The sequence below is a fragment of the Phasianus colchicus genome, chromosome 1, assembly GCF_987193195.1.
Source record: "Phasianus colchicus chromosome 1, bPhaCol1.hap1.1, whole genome shotgun sequence".
NCBI lineage: Eukaryota > Metazoa > Chordata > Aves > Galliformes > Phasianidae > Phasianus > Phasianus colchicus.
The window spans coordinates 25,171,284-25,194,035 of record NC_143436.1 but is presented as its reverse complement, the minus strand read 5'-3'; the positions used below and the strand labels follow the sequence as shown (position 1 = coordinate 25,194,035).

The window sequence follows — 22,752 nt, the reverse complement described above, 5'->3', positions numbered from 1 at the left end:
CAAAACCTTGTAATATTTACCCAGTATTTTTTCCTTTAGATGACAGATCTGGAACTAGCTGTGATTAATTACGAGTTTATGAACTGAAACATTTTTTTCGTGAAGTGTACTGTATGCATACATTAAGTTATATCAGTAATACAAACATTTGGAAACGTGCCCAAGAAGTTTCTGAAAAGGAGTATGGAAGGTCTATTGAGAAAATTGACAGGAGCCAGTGAAAAACTGAACAGCAAAGGTCTTTTAAGTGTGAGAGAGAGACATGCTTTGTCAGAAGACGCCAAGGGATCTTGCTTAGTCTAGTAAAAGACTAAGGGAACTAGTAGCAGCATACTACTCCTTGAAGGCCTATTAATGCAATGGCAAAACCAAATTCTTCTTGGTAGTGGCAGGCTGAACCTCATTAAAAGGTAACATGAAAGATTTCCCCTTAAGACATTAATGATGGTAGTGCAGAAGGTCTGTAATACTGCCCTTCTTGAGAGTTTTCAGGACTCAGGTAGACAGGTTCACAGATGACTAAATGTACTGCTGGTGGATAAGCTGCTTTAAGCACAAAGTTAGACTGAATCACATCAAGTCCTCTTTCAATCAAGAAGTCCATCTTTGAGCATGCATCCTTGTACTAACTTATCTGCCAACACTTGACAGATCAAGAACGGTCAACTCTGATTGTCTGGTTTTGAGTTTCTAGGAAACCTCAAAATGAATTTTGTCAGCAGCTCCAGGAAAGGCATAGAAAGAGATGGAAGGGGCTCAAGACTTAACGCAAAGCAGATGACATCTAGGGGTTAAATATTTGATGTAAGGGAAGCCTGTAACTCATAGTCATTTGTTCACTTCTTCATTTTCCTTTGTGCATCCTTGCGCATTGTTCTGACTTTTTAGTATCAAATAATCATTTTATTCAAAGAATGTTTTAGGGTCACTATATGCATGGGCAATAAGTCTCCACAAAAAAGAGCTCACTGTGAGCCTGCTTGATTCCAGTAATATCCATAGAAAATAAGCACAGCTGTACAAACACGTCATAGTATAAGAGTGAGAGCGAGGCAATTTGAAACAGAAAGACAGAAGCGTCACATATCTTAGAGAAGGAAGAACCACTCTTAGAGAAAGTACAGCTGGCTGTGTATTTAGGTCACATTTGTCTGAGCTTAACTTTTTTTTTTTCTTACACAGGGTCACCATATTTTGTTGGACAATCCTAGAAATCCCTCCAAATACCTTTATTACCCTCTACCGAAGAGGGTTTTGAGAGATGGTGGACAGGAAAATGAGGAACCAAGGGAATGTAAAACACTGAATGAATAGGTTACATAGGGGTTAATGGAGATGACTGAAAGAAATGACAACTGTTGCTACAAACCAAAAAACTTAAGAGGATACCCCATTCAAGCAGTATTTCTATTTGGATTTTAAAGAGGAAGATGTAAATCACACGCATGCTTGTTTAATACCAGCCAGCTCATTTTCAAGTCCTGTTCTCACTCAAATTTCCTATTTGTTATAGGAATAAAAAAGTTGGCATCCTAACAGTTTAAAAGCAATACAACTTTTTTTTTTTTCAAGAGTAGCTTTCAAGTTTAGCTTAAAAGTTCTAAACTTTAGAATCATGCATAATAGAAGTTAGGTATTTTTCAAGGTAATAAAAACTACAAAATAAAGATTGAGCTATTTAAAATAATGGTTTAAAGGAAAAAAAATCGTGTTTTCTTCTAAGAAACAACCGACAAAAGCATCCTTTTCTGTACCTGTAGATTTAGACATTGTTAATAAAATTTACATAAAATATCCTGACTTTGAGATACATTTTTAATATATAAGGTCATCTCACATGCATTTATACTTCCATACTCCAAGAGCCTCTTTCTAAAAAGATGGATGAAAAACATATGCACACGGAGGAACTTCTGGCTATGCACTGAAACAAGAAACTAATCAAACTGTGCAGGAAGCTGTCACGGAATCACGGACTGGTTGAGATTGGACCTCTGGAGGTCACCTGGTCCAACTTCCCACTCAGAAAGTGACACCTAGAGTGGGTTGCCCAGGATACATCAGGGTCTCTCCAGTGTGAATATACAAGCTGCTTTTTTCTATGATTTTACTGGTTCTATTTCATTTATTCCACAATTAGAGCTAGATTTATGAAACACATGAGGTGTACACATAAAATATCAGCAGAAAACTAACACCTCACTATATATGACAACTAAGCAGTAAATTTTCAAGACTTGTGATGATAATGAAGTTAGGCAGAGGCGCGAATTAAAAAGTGACATGAAAGAACAAATTAGGAAGAGAAAAGGAAAAAAAGGTTGGTAGTAGGTACCTTCTTTTGTCTGTTTTCAGAAGCAGCCAACTGAGCTGACATTCTTTCTTGCATTTTCCTGCAGTGAGCCATAACAGCTTCTAAAATGGACAGCGGGTTCATGCAGATTGGCTTCCTTTCTTTCTCACCAGCCCCTGCCTCAAAATCTCTCTGAAGAGCCAGGAATGGGTCACTCAGATTAAACCTTCCGTATCGTTCCTGGATAAAAACTTCCTTGCGCCGTGCCTAATAGAAGAAAAAAACACAAGATAAGGGAATAAAACTAAATGCATTCTTTGGAATATAACTACAAATAGAACAGACCTTAACAACCAGAAAAGTAATGTTTTTAAAATATTTTCTTTAGGTATTTCCAATTTCTAATAGACTTGGGCTGATGTGCTGCAGACATTTCATTACAGTCAATACAGTTTGCTAAGTAAAACCTTCTGCTTCTCAATTTAGTACAGAAATTTCAGTTTGAAACAATTTCACAAGTATCAGAAGCTTGACACATTGAGAGGTAAAAGGGAAGAATAACATTCTAAAACAGTTTCCTACTTCAGTGTATTAAAATGTTAGTTAAAGGCAAGCACTAAACACCTGAATCATTTTTACAATAACAAAATAAGTACTTTTAAAATTAAAGAAGAATTGATGGTATCCTCATACATACAGAGATTTGCATAAGAAACAATCACAGACAAGCAGAGAGCAAAAGTGTCACCAAGACTATTCCCAAATCTCTGCTCAAGAAAAACCTCATTATCAGGTGTTTCTACAAACTATTATTAAACAGCACAATTATATTTCCAGATACAGTACCATATTACTTTTAGAAAATCAAAATATTACACAATAAGGATTGGCTGTAACTTTTCTTGACAGATTTTTGTTCTTTTAGCCCAACAAGATCAATTTCAAATAAGGTGTTTTGATACATTTAATACACACTACATAAGAAGGCTACAGATCAGTACTAACTCCTAATTTTTTTAATAGAAAACATTGTTCTGAAACATCAGGCCTAAGTCTCATCTAATTTATGAAACAAAAGAAAACAAAAGAAGAAATCCAAACAACAGAATTATCCTAAATCTAAAGATTTTGCTGTGATGTTTTCATGCTTGCACACGTAACAGAAAGCAGAAGGAAGCGAGCCAAAACTTAGAGTACAAACTTTGGAAGTGAAAGCTTGTTAACTTAAAATCAAATGAATCATCAGAGCAGCGTTTTAAAGCATATTTCAAAAATCTGAACAAAAAACATAAAGAGGAATACCATTAGAAAGAGGAATCTCAAAAATAACAGATTTTTTTTTTTTAAATGTAAGCTTTATTTCAAACTCAGGAAGTTCAGTGAGGAATAAGCAAAACCTGAGGAAGAATAAGCAAATTTTGAGGGGTAAAGGAGGAGGAAAGGGCAGAAGAGACCAACAAAATGGGTTAAGAAGCTCTTACCATAGCCCGATGTTATAATTTTAACATATGAAAAGAAGGCCATAAAAGATGACACCCATTCAGGGCATGAGAAATCAAAGAACATAAGAACTATGTGAGAAAAACTCTCCAGGGACAAGCTACAAATAATGTACCTTAATGAATTCCCAACTTTTGCATTTACATACTGTACAACATTGAAATTTTGGAAGAAATTAAAAGATAATTTAAAAGTAAAAGATAATTTAATTGCAGCAGATGCAAGTGTTCCTGATTACTCTGATGATTGAAAAACTTTGTCTACTTTCCATTTGATAGCATAAATAGAACCAGAAAATATGTACATATTTGCTCTTCAAATAATCTCTAATTAGTCTAACATTTCAAAGCCTCAATTTTTATCTTATATTTTAAAATAAAATACAATATTTACTGGGGAGAGACTATGCTTGCAGCTCCTAGCTTTATACAAGGAGTTACAGGAATTGCACAGCTTAGGTATTCAACCTTTAAGCAGGAAAGGAAACAAAACCAAAGCCAGCCCTAACCCTTAATGGACTAAAGCACTAAGCAGACAAACAGGATGACAAATGAAAAAGGTTAAGAATTTAAATAGAGATGAAGGCACAATCCATACATAAAACATCATCAGCATAAAAGCCTCTCAGTTTATATAAAGAGAGTGAGCCATCAAAGTAAAGGAAGTAATATCAAGGTAGGAGCTCAGCTGTAGGTTAAAAAATAAAGCCATCAGAGCTTCATTCTGAAGACCAGAGATCAGTAAAGAGAAAAATAAAGAACAAGAGAGTAACTCTTGTGTTGCCACTGTATAATTAATGTTTTGTTTGTACCCTGGATATCGCATGCAATTACCATTCTCAACATAAGAAGAGTTGTATCAGAATTAGGTAAAAAAGAAGGACAAGAAAGACAACTAAAAGTTTGGAACAGTTTCCACATTAGGAATGATCATCCATGCTACAGATGTATTGCTTAGAAAAGACTGAAAGGGATATAAACACCTACTTTATTTTTAAAGTCATAAACAAGGAAGGAAAATAAACAATGACTGTTTACTTATCTAATAAAAGAATTGTGATGCATCCAGTAACTCCAGGTATCCATAGGATACTTGGCCAGATGGACTTCAGATCTGAAGCAGTCTCTGTTATGCATTATGCATAACTCAGAGGAATACAAATGAATAGAACAGAAAGGTGAGAACGACACCATTTTGACTGAAGTCTCCCATTTATCTACTGAGACTTCAATGCAACACCCATTAACATTTGCCTCTATTCTCAGTTTTTACTGTTCTGTCTTGGATGCTGCAGTGCTGGTCCTAAAGCAAGACCAATCTAATGAAAAAAGTACCATAATCTATGGCTATATTTTCCATACCCAAGATATTTTTATCCTAGATGAATGTTAACATCACTACGTGTGTTCTCCTCTAGTCTCAGACACATCAGCAGGGTTGGACAGAGCTGCACATAATCTCCATTGTCTCCTCCAAACTGAATATGTGTCAGCAGCTATCAGGCACTGATAGAGCTTTTCACTGTACATGAGACTTGGTACTCTGTTAAACTGAAACCCAATGCTTATAGGGTATTTCTGGAACTTGTCATGCCACAGAAATGTAAAAATAGAAAGTAGGTTAAAAATAGATGCCTTGAATAAGAGAGCATTAAAAAAAAAAAAAAAAAAAAAAAAAAAAGAAAGAAACACACCATAAAGAAAAACACTGAGTGAAGAATGTCAAAACATCGAATGAGGCTGCCAAGACACTAAAAGTGTACTAAAGCATCAGAGGCTCTCACAGGCATGGCACTCTACCACTGCCACAGCAGAAGCTGCAAAACAGTAAATGAATATTCTGCACCAAGGGCAGTTCTAAAAATATTCTTAATACATTTTCTGCTTTCAAAACATATTCAAGTGCTCATACATCCCAAGAGAAGAGGTTATGAAATTCAACAGTCTGACAGGAAAATTAAAATGTCTGTTAGCTTTCACTGAAACTGAAAATTTTACTCAGATCATCTACTTTCCTTTCCTGCTAACTGGCTTTTTAATTGAAAAACTTCTAACAGCTGAAAAAAAAAAAAAAAAAAAAGTACCTTTTCATAGAGCACAGATGAGATGTGGTGTTTTGTTATTGTTTTAATTTATTTTTAAACAGGAAGACATCATCACAAAATCCTGTAAATCACACTATTTCAATTTTACCTGAATCACAGTAGCCACTTTCTTAGTAGCTTCTCACATATCCTACTGACAGTGCAAATAGCAAAGAATATCAGGAAGTCATATTGAGCTTTAAACTGAATTAGGGAAGATTTAGATTAGGCATTAAGAAGAAATTCTTCACTTTTAGGGTGGTGGGACAATGGCACTGACTGCCCAAACAACCCATTCCCAAAAGTGTTTGAGGCCTGGTTGGTTCAGCCTATGGGTGAGCTGAGCCAATGAGCAATGTCCCTGCTCATGGCATGGCTGTTGGGCTACATGATCTTTACAGGTCCCTTATAACAAAACCATTCTACAATTCTAAGATCTATACTTGGCAAATTTAAGTGCACGCATATTAATACTAAATGCTTAATATAACAAATTGCCGCTTCATCAAAATGATGTACATAAGCTCAGATGAACAAACATAAATAATGCACTTCTACTGAGAGGGAAAGCATCACAGCTCTTCCTATACATCAAAACCTATAATAATCTCAACATTATGATTTACATGATTTGCAAATTGCTGAAAGTTTACTTTACATTAATAACAAAACATTTTAAAAGAGAAGACAACCAGGATATTTTGAAATAAACTTCAGAACTTCATGGAACTTTGCCAAATCATTGGGCATTCATTTGTAATTACAGTTTTTCAGAAATCATAGCGTTAAGCACAGACAGAACTGCTAACGTTTTAACATACATCAAAAAATCTGCTGTTAGCCCCCAGAAATGTTTCCAGGCTCCTGCAGTGGCAATTATACATTGATACTTGTTCGAGCACACTGAAAAAAAGAACAACAACAAAAAATCCTAAGAAAGAAACAGGAACAGAACAGAGCAAGCTTCTTCCCAGACATAACATTCGTGGTCTTTTTCTTTAGGGCCACTTTTAAGCTTTGAGAAGCATAAGACCGGCCTGACTTAGGCAAAGAATACCAATTCCATACTTGTCTGCCAAAAGGAGAACCATAAAGTGGAAAGAAAGCAAGAGGCTGGAACACAAGCACCTTGACAATATCTAAAACACAGCTTCAAATGGGTATAAATGTTTTTGGGCAGAAGGAAGTGCTGCATTCACTTATTACCCTTGCTGGCAATCTTTAGAGTAAGAATCATCAATTTTCTGAGGAAATAAAATGTTTTCTGTGTAACACTGTCTAATGTATACCTATTGCATCTTACTCTAAAAGATCTCTGATGTAAAAACAGCTGATTTGTGAATTCTGGAGCCAGATGCTTGCTTATAAATTTAGCTTAGCCAGTGTGGCAGAACCTTTAGGCATACCTAAGACCAGGACTTCTGGTGTGTGAATGAAATACATTGTAAAAACGTTGGTGTTTTTTGATTCCATCAGGCTCTGCTTCCACAGCAACAGCAGAGTACTGACATCCTGCTTTGTCCATTCTCTGTTGTCACGCAGCACCCACTCACTGGTCCTGGGAAAACTCCCCAGCAGCACTGGTAACAAACTGAGAGAGAGGCACAAACAGGAGCCTTCTTTTCCTAAACAACTTTTCAGCAGGATCTACCCTACAGTCTTGTTCACAGGGCAGCTGACAAACAGCTGTGCCAAGGCATGTAAGAGGGAAGCATGTTGAACTGCAGAAGCAAATTGGGGAGAAGAGATAGAAAGGACATAAATCAGAATATTTTAAGCTAAAAACAAAACAATCCCTGATGGAAATAACGATGGATATGTATACTCATAATATTTTTGCACTTTATTCCTTTAGCTTATGATATCTTGTCCCTTTGCACTTCACCAATATAAAGGAGAATCAGAAATACTAAAACCAGAAAATTCTCTTACATCTTTCAGCATTGAGTTTAATGTCATAACAGCTCATAGCAATATGAGATAAGGATATCTGCTTTTGATGGCACTTGTTATCTGGGGAATGTGCAGCCTAATGTCACATGGGTCATTAATCCTTTAAAATAGTCTCTGCATAATTTGGTGCCTGTGCTAGAATAGCATTAGCAGTGTCTGTCATTAACTTAAATTGCACAGCAATATATAGAGAAAATAACATTTAAAATGTCTACTTGCAAACAATTAACTGAATGCATTTTCAAACAGAAGATTTTCAAAACCAGAAAAATATGCATCCACTATAGCAGGTAATCACAACTGCTGTATTTTGAGAGGTGCTATATGAATTTATAAGCTGTCAGCTTTTTTCTCCTGCACATCAACTAGTTTTTTAATTACAGAACTGAGATTAAAAATATCTAAATGTATATTAAGATGTCTGTAGGAAATTATAGTTTTGCAGCATATGCCACCATTTTGCAAAATTATTACTTAAGACAAATCCTCCCATAGAAAACTGGAGAACTGCTAATGAAATGGAGGTAAACATATCTAAAAACAGATAAAAAACAACTTTAAATGGTTAATTAATTAAATTCTCTATTGCAGTAGGGTAAAAGTTAGACAGAATTACAACAGCTTTCAAATTCAGCCCAGTAAGAACAACATATTTATACACAAATTTTAAATCCTTACACAGGATTTGAAGCAAGGAGGGAGACTAAAATAAGACTGCAGCTACCACTTACAGAACAGGAGCCTGAAGTTCTGTGGGCAAGGCTAGCCTATAGTTCTATGCTAGATAAAGGGCAGACTACAAATTTACATTCATAAAAACAAAGCAGACATGAAAAACAACTTCAGAAAGGAAAATGATCAAAGTTACAAGATGGCTTCTCTATGATGGAGGGCCAAGTAGAAATAGGACTTTTTTGTATAAAACAGAGACAGCCATGGAAATTCATGTTAGAGGTCTGCATGCTGAAAGGACAAGTAGCAATCCTCCTGTGATGTACAGAGGGGAGTTCTGGTGGAACACAAATTATTCTCAGTGAGATCAGATAGGCACTGGAATGAGTTGCCTAGGGAGGATGTATAGCCTGTCAATGAGAGATTTCCAGGGTTAGATTGGACAAGACACTGAGCAACCTGATCCATCCCTGACATTAATCCTGCCTGAAGAGTGAATAAAGTGATCTCTCAAAGCAGCTTCCAACCTAGCTTATTCCAATTCCCTGTTGTTTAAACATGAATACAAGAGAGCAAGCAAGATCTTCAAACAGTATCTATCTTACTGTGGAACTAAAGCAAAAGGCAGAACAAAAAAAAAAAAAAAAAAAAAAAAAAAAAAAAAAAAGACACCAAATAAGATCAAGGAAAATATAAGCAACAAATAAGCCCAATGAGAAAAAATGAAAAATTAACCACACAGTATAAACTATATTGTTTACTTTTTTTCCCGGTAATAATCTAAATTGATATTAATTGCACATATTTCCTGAAACAAGTTTTCATACTCAGTAGCAGAAAGTGTAAGCAATAGCACTTTTAAGGTTAATGCTGCAATTTGTGCCCAATGCATTTCAGAGTCTACTCTTCATTTATCTGCCAAGATAAAAGTTCAGCAAGTCCAAGTCTTCCATGCAGTAATTGGTGATAAACATCAAAAATGGGACTGCATGTCCTACACTGCTGTGGAACAATGGAACTGAATTAAGGCTGCTCCAGAACCCTTATACAAAATTTCCTTCCTTTCAAGAGCATTTGTTCCTCTGATTAATTTCCTTTTCCACATACACTAAAATTGTTTCAGCAGATGTTGATAGGTTCATACTAATATCTTCTTTTGACATATGTAGTAGGAAGTGGCAAAAAGTCTTCTAAGTCTCTAAATGCTAACTAGCACAGGAGGCAGTAAAAGCTTATTTTACATGTTACATTAAAGAGGGGTAAACTCTGGTTTCTAAACAAAATTGAAAAGATAATAGACTTCTTAATGGAGGAAAGTGGTTGAAACAGAACATATTTATAAATCTTATTTGGTGGTACTGCTGTCTTGAAATGATTTGTTGGAATTACTTGTTTAAGCAAAATAGAATTATCAATGAATATATACTCGTTAAAAAGTATATTATACTATGATTAATTAAGAATGAAGGCATGGAGGCTTTTTTATGCAGGCATAAGTGAACGTTTTCAAAGTATCACATGAGATACTTTGAATTATGAGATATATAAAATATTTTGCAGAGCAAACTTAAAATGTAAATTCAGATGTCACTGCCTACTGAACAACGAGTATCCTGCTGCCTGATTTTTGTTAACAACTACTTACTTGATGCTCAATTACTCCTTAGAATTGAACTCTAAGGGTAACAAACCCTACCTTCCTTTCTTCATCACTGTGATACTCATATCTATGCAAAGTCTACAAGTAAGTTACATTTTAACAAATTGAATTTTATGTCAAAAGCATTTGATGAATGTATTCAATCTGTTTTCAGTAGTAAGTCAAATACTATAAGAGAAGAACTCGCATGTAAACTTTTAGGATGTTAATGAGGCTGAAAAAATGGAAACTCTCTTGATGATGATCTAACAGGCTGCTACTTCAAAAAGGGTGAAAACAGTAAAAGAAATTGAGAAATAATATGTCAAAATTAAGCAAGTTAAATAAAATCAACATATAGGTGGATTATGGTCTAATGGACAGATAGAACTTCTTCATACTATAAAAAAAACAAAACAAAACAAAAAAAGCTCTCCACAGATCACTGATCAGAATGACAAAAGAATATAAGACAGGAAGTGTTAAAGAAAACAGACCTCTTCAGTCATTTTTAATATAAGGCATACATAACCTTAAGAAGCATTCAAAACTATCTTATGGCAGTGTTAGACAGGCAGCCAAAGCCTGTCTAATCACAGCCACACAAATGTATCAGAGAAAAACTCTCTACCATGAAGTAGAATGTATCAAAGTGGAGATACAGTCATTTTTCAAGAAAAGTTATCCAGAGCACAAGCCACTGCAATATCAGTAACAGCCAAAAGTTGCACTATTCTCTCATTCACAACAGTTCACAGAACTCTCTGAAAATGTCTAACTTGCAAGGTGTCTCTTTCTGTCAGAATCACATAGCTCGAAACCTAAGCTTGTTTTTAGGTGTTGTTTTTTGTTTTTTTTTTTTACTCTGAAAATTCATGAATATATGTTGTTTTACGAGGCTATCCATAGTAACCTCCATTCAAGAAGATACTCAAAAACATCACTTTAAGGCATACAAAGTCAGATCTTACCTAGAAGCTGATGAGAACAGCAAAGCAAAATTTCTCATGGCAAACAGTCATATACTAAAGTAGTTCACAAAAAGCTGTACAATTCCTTCCTTCCTTCTTCACTCAAAAGTGGACTTAATAAAATTTCAATGTTTTTAACAGTATCAGTTCTTACTGAAGTCTCTCTGTGTACAGGAGGACAGACATTTAATTAACAGTTAAACAATATTAGACTTACAGTATAGCAGAAAGCACTGAAAAATTACACAGCAAAGATCAAGCCTGATTCTCCTTTGGGGCCTGACTCCATAAGAATAGAATTTCACCTAATATCACCAATTTATTATTACCCCAATATTGCTAAGTAGCACGACACACTTCCCCTTTCCCATGTTACCTGACAAAAACCTCCAGGAAATATAGAGGTAAAGACGGTATAGATTGAAATATGCTTCCAATTCTTCTTCACTAGTTTTTCCCCCTTACAGTCATAAAAACTCCCATTTTGAGGTTGGGGAAAAAAAAAAAAGAAAAAAAAAAAGATCTAAAAAATGTAAAGGCTATATATTCCAAAGCTAAGATCATTTACTAAAAGACCAGTACTAACAGGAAAAAAAAAAAAAAAAAAGGTAGTGAACGTAAAAGATTCTTAACTTTTTACAAATGTTAAAGGTGAAACTCAGGCCTTGTACAGAGCTCTTACACAAGGAAAAAAAAAAGCTCAAATCATGTAACAACATATGGCTTTAATTGAGAATAATCATCCAGATGTTCTACATAAAGATGACATTAGGCCAATTTTATGACGGCTTTGTTGTCTGATGCTTAAACATTTGAAAGTTATAGGCCAATATTTTGTAAGGATGTATCACTGTTCTGTACTGTGATTATTTAACCACCCAGATGTTTATTATTTCTGAAAATAATATAGATTTTCATCCTGGTAGATTCTCAACAGAAGAGAATTAAATTAAACAAATGCTTTCTCTAGACCTCTTCACAGATTCAACTTTATAGTTCAAATTCATGCAACTCAATTCATAATTCTCTGCCTGGAAATCTGACAGTCATTTTTCAGAAGTACTGAAGGTACTCTGACTTCATGTCTAGCAAAAAGGGCACTTTAACCTCCACACATAGGTTAAATGTTTCTTCAGTTCAGCCACGGGCAAAATGTACAGTTTTTTTAAACCTACAGTGAACATAAATAAATCAATCTGCAATTATTTTTCCATTGACAGAATTTGAGCTTTCATATTTTCAAATTATCAAAATCTCATATAGTAATATGGGATAACATTTTAGTTAACTTTTATACGATTACCAGGCTAATCAATTAAGAAGTCAGCAAATAGTGTGCTTACTATGCTCAACAGTAAGGATCTATTTGAGGCACAGGCAGCGAACTCAGAGCTTTCAAATGATTTCCAGTATTCATTTTGAAAGGAAAATTTTGAATGTAATATAAAATTCTCCTTGGAGATAATATATTCTTGCTACTGTTCCTGGAGGAGAAGAGACTGACTGAATGAAGATATTTAGCTAAATATACGTACTTTCTAGAATGGAGCACTGAAGTAAACAGAATCCTCATCTGCATTCTGGATGTTATGGCCCTTATAAAAACTTCACAGCACATTTCAAGAGAGTACTCTCTTCACAGATATCATTACTTCAAAATTATCGATTTTACAATTGCCATATAGCAGTTTACCTTTCCATTAACTAGCTAAAACTGTATTCTGTTATTTCATAGAGAATTCTCTATAATCACTGTTGCTCTGTTTTCTCAAATTTTCCATTTATCTGAACAAATGGAATGCTGGCTGTTGTAACAAAGCTCACACTAAGTGCCTGCAGCACTCTGCTAAGACAGTCTATGGGGCCGGATGGCGTGCATCCCAGGGTTCTGAAGGAGCTGGCTGAGGTGGTTGCTGAGCCGCTCTCCATCATATTTGAAAAGTCGTGGCTGTCAGGTGAGGTCCCGGATGACTGGAGGAAGGGTCACGTCACTCCCAGTTACAAGAAAGGGAGCAAGGAGGACCCTGGGAACTACAGGCTGGTGAGTCTCACCTCTGTGCCTGGGAAGATCATGGAACAGATCATCCTGGATGACATGATTGATCACATGAGGAATGGGCGTGTGATCTGAGACAGCCAGCACAGCTTCACCAGGGGAAGGTCATGCTTGACCAATCTGGTGGCCTTTTATGATGGAGTGACGGCATCGGTGGACAAGGGAAAGGCGACCGATGTCATTTACCGGGACTTGAGCAAGGCCTTTGACATGGTCCCCCACCACATCCTTATCTCCAAACTGGAGGGATGTGGATTTGATGGGTGGACCACTCGATGGATAAGAAACTGGTTGAAAGGCCGCAGACAGAGAGTGTTCATCAATGGCTCCATGTCCAGGTGGAGGCCGGTAATGAGCAGCGTCCCCCAGGGGTCTGTCTTGGGACCAGTGCTCTTTAACATCTTTATCAATGACATCGATGATGTAATAGAGTGCACCCTCAGCAAGTTTGCTGACGACACCAAGCTGAGTGGTGCGGTCAACACGGTGGAAGAGATGCCGTTCAGAGGGACCTCGAGAGGCTAGAAAGGTGGGCCGGGTGAACCTGATGAGATTCAATACGGCAAAGTGCAGAGTTTTGCACTTGGGCCGGAGGAATCCCAGGCATTCATACAGACTGGAAGAAGTGGTCCATGAGAGCAGCCCTGCAGAGAAGGACCTGGGGGTCTTGGTAGATGAAAAACTTAATATGAGCCAGCAGTGTGCCCTTGCAGCTTGGAAGGCAAATGGTATCCTGGGCTCCATCAGAAGAGGGGTGGCCAGCAGGGACAGGGAGGTGATTGCCCCCCTCTACTCTGCTCTTGTGAGGCCCCATCTGCAATACTGTGTCCAAGTGTGGAACCCCCAGTACAAAAAAGACAGGGAGCTGTTGGAGAGGGTCCAGAGGAGGGCCACAAAGATGATCAGGGGACTGGAGCACCTCCCCCATGAAGACAGTATGAGGGAGCTGGGCTTGTTCAGCCTGGAGAAAAGAAGGCTGCAGGGTGACCTCATTGCAGCATTTCAGTACCGAAAGGGAGCCTACAGAGGCGAAGGGAATCAACTCTTTGAAAGAGTAGATAAGTGCAGGACAAGGGGAAATCGTTTTAAGTTGAGGGAGGGGAGATTTAGGTTGGACGTCATGGTGAATTTCTTCACTATGAGAGTGGTGAGGTACTGGAACAGGCTGCTCAGAGACGTTGTGGACGCCCCACCCCTAGAGGTGTTCAAGGCCAGACTGGATGGGGCCCTGGGTAGCCTGGTCTAGCATTAAATGGGGAGGTTGGTGGCCCTGCATGTGGCAGGGGGGTTGGAGATTCATGATCCTTGAGGTCCCTTCCAACCCTGGCCATTCTGTGATTCTGTATGTCTCTCTGGGAGAATGACCCACTGCTCAGAACATCACCTAAACAGAGCAGGAAGGAGAAAGGCATGGAGACATTGACTGAAACAAAACATGACTAACTGTTATGTAAATATTTCTGAATATTTGAAAATGACACCAGTCAAATCTCTTATTAATCATAACAAAAATACTTTCATAAACTTAATTCGAAAGAACCAAGAACAGACCTCAATCTTCAAAAATCAGAAGAAGCAATAAAATAGAGTGCATGAGATGCACAAAAAAGGGAAAGCAGCATTCTGTATAGGTTGTGCCTCAGTGCCACCATCAACAAAATGAACTGCACTGTTTGTCATTCCTTAACTAAAAATGGAAAGTTACAATTAATATAACAGTATGTATAGGATGCCCTACTTACATTTCTGGTTGTCAGCAACATGAGTAATGATGGCAACCAAATAAAACACTTTATAGAAGTCACTGTAACAATGAAGTCACAGCTGCATTATTTATAAAGATCACAGAAACCAAGACACAGTTGCAGTAACACAATGCTAGGGTTTTTAACATTATTTTCACAAATACTGCGTGCATATTTATGTGAGTAGTTTAAGATGGATCACACAAGAAGATCAAATGGGAGTAGGAGGAATCAAGTAGGAAAGGAAATGCAACTATGTTAGTAGTTACATATCTGACAGCAACAAAGATATTCAGATCTTATGTCAAAAACAAAAAGAGAATATAATTAGTTTAACAGTCAGTGCTGAAAGGAAAGTTTCCAGCAATTTCACACTAGTTTCATACCGCTGGTCTCCTGTTAGGAAAGACTGGAATAAAGGCATCTCCATGAGTAGTGAAGTTTAAGCTTAGCAATTAACACACATAAAGGAGTGTTCAAATATACTTTGTCAAATGTTTTGCTTTGTTCAGTACTTTCTACCTCCCTTTGGCAAACAACAAATAACTAATAGGAGAAGTAATGTACCCCCAATAAAAGCTTACTTTGTCAATAGCTTCAAGAAGAGGACTTTTTAGGCATCAAAAATATAGGATCTGTCAAAGCTAATCAGCTAAGGAACTGCAACTGCTACATTCCCACCTTCCATTGGAAAAGGTAAGACTTGGCTCCCTTTGAAATCAAATAAGGCTGTTAAGGAAAATCTGCTTGATACCTTTATCGTGAAAAGAAAAGCCTTTACTATTAATTATCTACACTGATTTCCAGAGCTATTATTATAGAAAACCACTAGATATAAGAAAAATAAATACTTTGATGGGCAATCAAAATCCTTTACATCTTATCTATTATATAAGTTATTAATACATAAAGTCAATCCATCAGTACTATAAATAATGTTTCTAAACTATTCTAACAGTCTCTGGCAATGTCAAGAATAGGGTATAAGGATGTCCTTTTTAAGCAACAACAAAAACCAAACACAAACATTTTAGAAGATAACGTTTTACACACTTCCTGAACTAGTGTTAGAATTTGCTATCTGAAGAATATGGATTGCTTTCTTTAAATTATACATAGCAAAGCCATTTTCTTACAGTGTACTCAGTCCTCACTGGGGCCTTGCAGTACCTGAGAGGAGCTTATAAACAGGAGGGAGACCAATTTTTTCAACATGGGAAGATAATGACAGGACAAGGGGGAACAGATGTAAACTAAAAGAGGGGAAATTTAGGTTAAATTTTATGGGGAAATTCTTCATTCAGAGTGTGGTTAGACACAGGTATATGTTACTCAGAAAAACCATGGATGCCCCATCCCTGGAGGCATTCAAGGCCAGGTTGGATGGGGCCTTGATCTGCTAGTTGGCAACCTTGCCCATGGCACAAACTAGATGAAGTAGATGATCTTTAAAATTCCTTCTAGGGAGGATTGGCTGACACACCCAAAGGCTGTGCTGCCATTCAGCAAGACCTGGACAGGCTGGAGAGCTGGGCAGTAAGAAACCAGATGAGGTTTAACAAAAGCAAGTGTAGAGTCTTGCACCTAGGGAGGAATAATTGCATGCACCGATACAGGTTGGGGGATGACCTGCTGGAGAGGAGCTCTGCAGAGAGGGACCTGGGTGTCCTGGTGGACGACAGGTTGGCCATGAGCCAGCAGTGTGCCCTTGTGGCCAAAAAGGCCAATGGCATTCTGGGGTGCATTAAAAGGAGCGTGGCCAGCAGGTCGAGGGAGGTGATCCTCCCCCTCTACTCTGCCCTGGTAAGGCCTCATCTGGAGTACTGTTCTGGGCTCCTGGTACTGTACTGGAGTCCAGTTCTGGGCTCCTCAGTACAAAAAAGACAGGGATCTCTTGGAAAGAGTCCAGCGGAGAGCCACAAAGATGGTGAAGGGCCTGGAGCATCTCCCCTGTGAGGAAAGGCTAAGTGATCTGGGTCTGTTTAGCCTTGAGAAGAGAAGACTGAGAGGGGACCTGATCCAGGTCTATAAATATCTGAGGTATGGGGGGCAAAGTGGCGAGGCCAGACTGTTTTCAGCAGTGTGCGGAGACAGGACAAGGGGAAATGGCCAGAAGCTGGAGCATAGGAAGTTCCGCACCAATGTGCGCAAGAACTTCTTTACGGTGAGGTGACGGAGCACTGGAACAGGCTGCCCAGGGAGGTTGTGGAGTCTCCTTCTCTGGAGATATTCAAGACCCGCCTGGACACCTACCTGTGCGACCTGGTGTAGGGAGCCTGCTTTGGCAGGGGGGTTGGACTCGATGATCTCTGGAGGTCCCTTCCAACCCCTACGATTCTGTGATTCTGTGATTTTATGACTTAGTAGAAAAGCACAATTTTTTAAAAATGTTTGGCAGTAAAGCAATGTAACTAAACATGTCAAGTAGCTATATAAAAAATAAATTTAGCTGACATAAGAAAAACTGAAAAAGATACAAGACAAAACCCATGATTAAGATAGAAAGATGTGAATACCCTTTTAGGATGTCTCTAACAATGCTGTTTAAATACATGAACAAAGAGCATGCTGCATTATTTTGAAACTTTAAATGAGCCACAAATAAAGAAAACATTCTATATGAAGCACTGAAAATAATTTTGTCTATTAACCTACCTGAAGTTTATTCACGCTTCATAGTTTCCTTAATATCAACTTGAAATTGCTTGTGATAGTGAAATAATACTTTAATTATGGTTACATATTAAAAGTTACGATCAGATGAGTAAGGGCACAAACTGCAAATCATTAGTTCCTAAACATTAGCTAAAAACTAAAATTTTGCAAAGAAACTCAAACACACAAAAACGACAGTACAAACAAGACATTACCTAACTTCTCTTTCACAGTTGACTTCTGCCACCAAGGCCAATGATTACCATCACACTGTCTACAACAATAACCTTCGCTACATATAGTTTAACATCTTCTGCTCCTCCTTCTAGCTAATTACCATTTTTCAAAGACACCTGCTATAAAACAGTCTGTTTTAATGGCTGACAGAAACCCCTAAAGCTACCTTCTGTGTGCTTCTAGCTCTGTTCTTTGGTATGGGAGAACAATGAGATTCTTACAGAAGTTCAGGTTTGAATTTTAAATTCACAACTCAGCAGAATTACTGCAAGTAAGGTTCTCAATAATTTATAGGCAGCATAGCTTTCCTTGACAGATCACACACTGTAAATGTAATTTTTACAGTCTATTTGTGAACGACCAAGTTCTATATAGCTTAATTCCCCTTTTTCCTGACAGCCCTCAGACTTCTTCCTCTCCGACCCTGAAGTTCAATCCAGAAGCATTAAATCTTAGAGTAAAGCTCTTGTTGACTTTCTGTTTGGGATAAAAAAAACATTATTAAACACAACTAACAATTCTATTTTAACATTTAAATTACAGTGCAAAAGCAAAAAGAAGTATCATCTCATCAGAAAATGCATACGGTAATAACATAAAAAGGATGCAAAAGCTCTACCTGACAAAACAAAAAAAAAAACCTTGATTAAAACCTCAGTCTGCAATAGGCAAATTCTGTCTTGGCCAAGTGAAGGAAGATCTTTTACCAGATAGAACTTACCAGGAAGCAGACAGGTCAAGTTATGTAAGCACAGCTTACAAGTTTCTACAGCTCCCCTTCCAAAACTGCTTGTTATTTAGCTGAGGTTTTGGTTTTTCCTATTTATTTTATTTTTCCTTCCCCCAAGGAATAGCTCATTCATTAATGGCATGCAGAGCCATGCATGAACATGCAAACATGTTGCATAATTAAAATATCAAAATATCAAATCTAGGTTACATACTAAAAGAAAAAAGTTGCTGGTCTTCTGTCATGAAAAACAGAATATGATACAGTGAGATTTTTTAAAATATTGCTTGATCTTCATGTATGCCTAAATAATAGTAAGTGCAGTACAGAAATATTTACACATGATAATTCCACCATTGATATTTTCATTGAGATTAAAGTAGAACTACGTGCTTCACTCCTTACAATTCCAGCCTTTCACAATACTCAGCTCAAGACTTGAAATCAATCTAGCTTGAGCACAAAATGCATTCTGCTCTTTGGGGAGAAAGACTCCAGAAGAACATTTTACAATGACCCATCTGGCAGTTTTACAAGCAGGGTTCATCTGTCTTAAATTCAAGAGTAATCACAATTGTAGAATGTGTTTAGGTATTTCTGTTTTTAAAAAATGAATACATGGAGACATAAAGGTGTTTTGTTTGTGATCTAGACCCAACAGTATGTACTTTCTACTACACTTATGCAAGATGACACAGGCATGCAGAGGTATCCAATGACTCTGCCTAAATCAGGCAGTGCACCACAACAGGAACAAGTACATACAGCAATATAATTGGTGCTAAGGGTGTGCCTACACTCCATGAGTTTGGAAGGAGGTTTTAGTCTGGACCATCTCTGGTCTCATTGTGTGGAAAAATATTATGGGTGCTTCTAACAGACTTTGATTTAAGTTTCATCCAAAAGTAGATGACTTTACACAGTCTGAGGGTAGTCTGTGAGGCAAATCAAAGTCGGAGACAGGGAGGAGCATGTCTCCAAAAGTACACTCTTGATCTGAATAGTAAGGTACATTCATCCAAGTAACTCTTTCACACAGACGTGCATATACATATCTGAATACACACACACATGCAAAACTGGCCTAATAGTGAGCAAGTGCAAGTCCTGCACCTGGGACAGAGCAATCCCAAGCACAGATACAGATTGGGTGGAGAACGGCTTGAGAGCAGCCCTGAGGAAAAGGATTTGCAGGTATGAATTGATGAAAGACTCAACATGAGCCAGCAGAAGGCCAACTGCATCCTGGGTTGCATCAAGAGAAATGTGACCAGCAGGAAGAGGGAGGTGATTCTGCCCCTCTACTCTGCTTTCATGAGACCCCACTTGGAGTACTGTGTCCAGTCTGGGGCCTCCAACACAAGAAGGACATATAGCTGTCGAAGTGGGTTCAGAGGAGGTCCATGAAGATGATCAGAGGGCTGGAGCACCTTTCCTATGAGGACAGACTGAGCGAGCTGGGGCTTTTCAGTCTAGAGAAGGCTCTGGGGAAACCGTATAGCAGCATTCCAGTACCTGAAGGGGGCCTAAAAGAAAACTGGAGAGGGACTTTTTATTAAGACATGTAGAAACAGGACAAGGGGAAATGCATTTGAACTGGAATAAGGTAGATTTAGACGAGATATTAGGAAGAAATTCTTTACTGTAAGGGTGGTGAGACACTGGAACAGGTTATCCAGTGAGGTCGTGGATGCCCCCTCCCTGAAGGTGCTCAAGGCCAGGCTGGATGGGGCTTTGAGCAACCTGGTCTAGAGGGAGGTGTCCCTGCCTATAGCAGGGGGTTGGAATTAGGTGATCTTAAGGGTCTCTTCCAACCCAAACTATTCTACGATTCTATGACTTATCATACTGAACACCAACCCTTACAAAAGAGCATTCAGTTTGAGAGGTATTTATTTATTTCACATTTTAATATAAAAGGGAGCAAAGTTTTCAAGTAATGTTGGATTATACCATAATAGCCTTGGAAATTAAATTATTTGTATTTTCTTTGCAGCTTGTTATTTATTTACAAAATAATCTAACCACTGCAAAACAAATAATCCTTTTAAAAAGGATTAAAACATTTTTTATTGAGTTTTCCTTAAAACTAGCAAATTTCTCATGAAGTTGAATGCTGATATCAGTCTTAGTGGTTCTTAAATAATTAATAGCAGAGTTGGAACCTGAAAACTGGCATCCAATATACTATTTATAGCCTACATTAAAGAAACATTTTGTAATCCACACAGAGAGCAAAATGCAATCAATATTCACTATACCTGTTAAAATCCTTAATTTAAAATCTTGTCTTTTTAGGCTGTAAGCTTTTTAAGGGTAAGCTAATAAAATATGATCTTAATTTTAATTGTGGCTATGAGATATTATTACGTGATGCATTAGCTTCTGTCTTTTGGTCTAACAATTTTATTGCATGAATATCCACACCTTCATCACAAAAACAACTGTTCCTCAAGAAATCAGGTGCCTTGCTAGCAGAAGTCGGAAGTTATCATATATTGATCTCCTACTTTGCCAAAAGAAAGTATGATTCATTTTCAACTCCGCTGATTAGCCCACAAGCCTGTCAAAATACTAAAATTTAGGAAGACAGACTGTACTATCAACTCCCATTGCACAGTTTTTTCACTCCATTTTTTTTTTTTTAAGGTAAGTTTTAGGTAATGTAACTTTAATATAGCTGCTCAGAGAATTTGTCAAATTTTCCTTAACTTTCTGTTCTACTCTTCATTTACCGAGCCCAATAACACAGATACTCCTCTTACACAAATCTGCACCCTTCCTTTAATCGAGGCATTGACAACTGTATGACTTCTCTCATCCACCTGTTTTTAAGAAACTACCCCGTTCTGAAGATTTAAGAAATCTATAAACAGAAATAAGCTTACCTGACTTGGGAAATCATGGTAAAAACACTCTGGAGTTTATAACACAGAAAAAAACCCTACAGTCAAATTAACTTTGCCATTCCCATCCCCTTCTTCTTGATCCTGCCATCACATCCACAGCAACTTCTGATTTGGTGCTTGCTTAAGCTCAGGAAAAACACACTGCTCCATAGTAATGTCACCTGTAATTAAACTCAAGTCTATCTGTTGTTGGTATTGATGATTCTTTCTTTCTTTCTTTTTTTTTTTTTTAAATTATTTCATTGGTGATTCCCAATCCCCTCCCCCCTCCAAAAAAAAAAAAAAAATAAATCTAGATATCTAGTATGGTAAGAGTTTGCTTTTTTTTTTTTTTTTTTTTTTGTGGTAATTAAGGCATATCACAGAAGCAAGTATAATACAATTTTTCATTTTACCATTCACCATCTCATGAAATTTACACATGCAAATAAAATAAAAGGATAAGAAACAAAAATCTCAACTAGGAGCAGTACTAAATTTTCAGAAGAAAAATAAACTACTCGTGATTTAATGAGAAAATCACCATCAAAAGCATTTTTTAGACTTTACAATTCCATCCTTAACAGCTAACACCATACTTCAATTTATCACAAACACTTTAAAAATGCGGGCTGATACAGTAACCTTTTCATGGCTAAAGGAAAAAACAACTGTATTTGAGGTCATGTACATGACCAATGCCATGCTTTGAATGCATGTGTCACATTACTTTTGCATTAGGAATAGACTGCCTCTATTATCCACTCATTATAGGGGGTTAATTTGGATAAGTGACAAAAATGAAGGAAAGGAGCTAAAGTCTTTTTATTTTTTTTTTTAAATTATATGCATTCCCAATAGCTATTAACAGTGCTATTAAACAGTGCTATTTCTTATTAATGAAAAGAACTTCAATGATTTAAAACTTAATCTGATCTGAAATTTCACTGTGGTATGATATCCTCATCACGGATCTACTAACCAAAGAAATTACAAATTCAAAAATAACTACCTTAAGTCATTCAGTGTAGTAGCTATTACAAAGCCAGAAGGATAATTAGAGAGATTTATTCACCTTGAGGTGAATACTGATGCTGACCTCCACCCCAAATTAACTGTTCACTTGAAGAATAAATCTGGAAATTTGACCCTAAGGGTCACAAAGGTTCCAAGGATGCTGGTCCTCCCACAGCTGAGCTTGCCCAGCAACTTGAACTGAGCTAGATGATAACAATTGTACTTTCTTTCAAATCTGAACTTCTCTCAGTTGCAACTTTCAGAGTCAACATTCCTTAGAAAAGAAACGGGGTTCAAACAGATTAATTCATTC

General features: G+C 37.2%; 1 protein-coding gene across 1 annotated transcript in view; it reads right to left on the bottom strand.

Moving 5' to 3' along the window:
- The window catches only part of CTTNBP2 (cortactin binding protein 2), an 80,956-nt gene that overhangs the window by 43,050 nt on the left and 15,154 nt on the right, over positions 1–22,752 (bottom strand). The window contains exon 3 of the mRNA XM_031615368.2: positions 2,336–2,560. Within this exon, the coding sequence (XP_031471228.2) occupies positions 2,336–2,560 (225 nt within the window). The remainder of the gene's footprint in view (positions 1–2,335; positions 2,561–22,752) is intronic.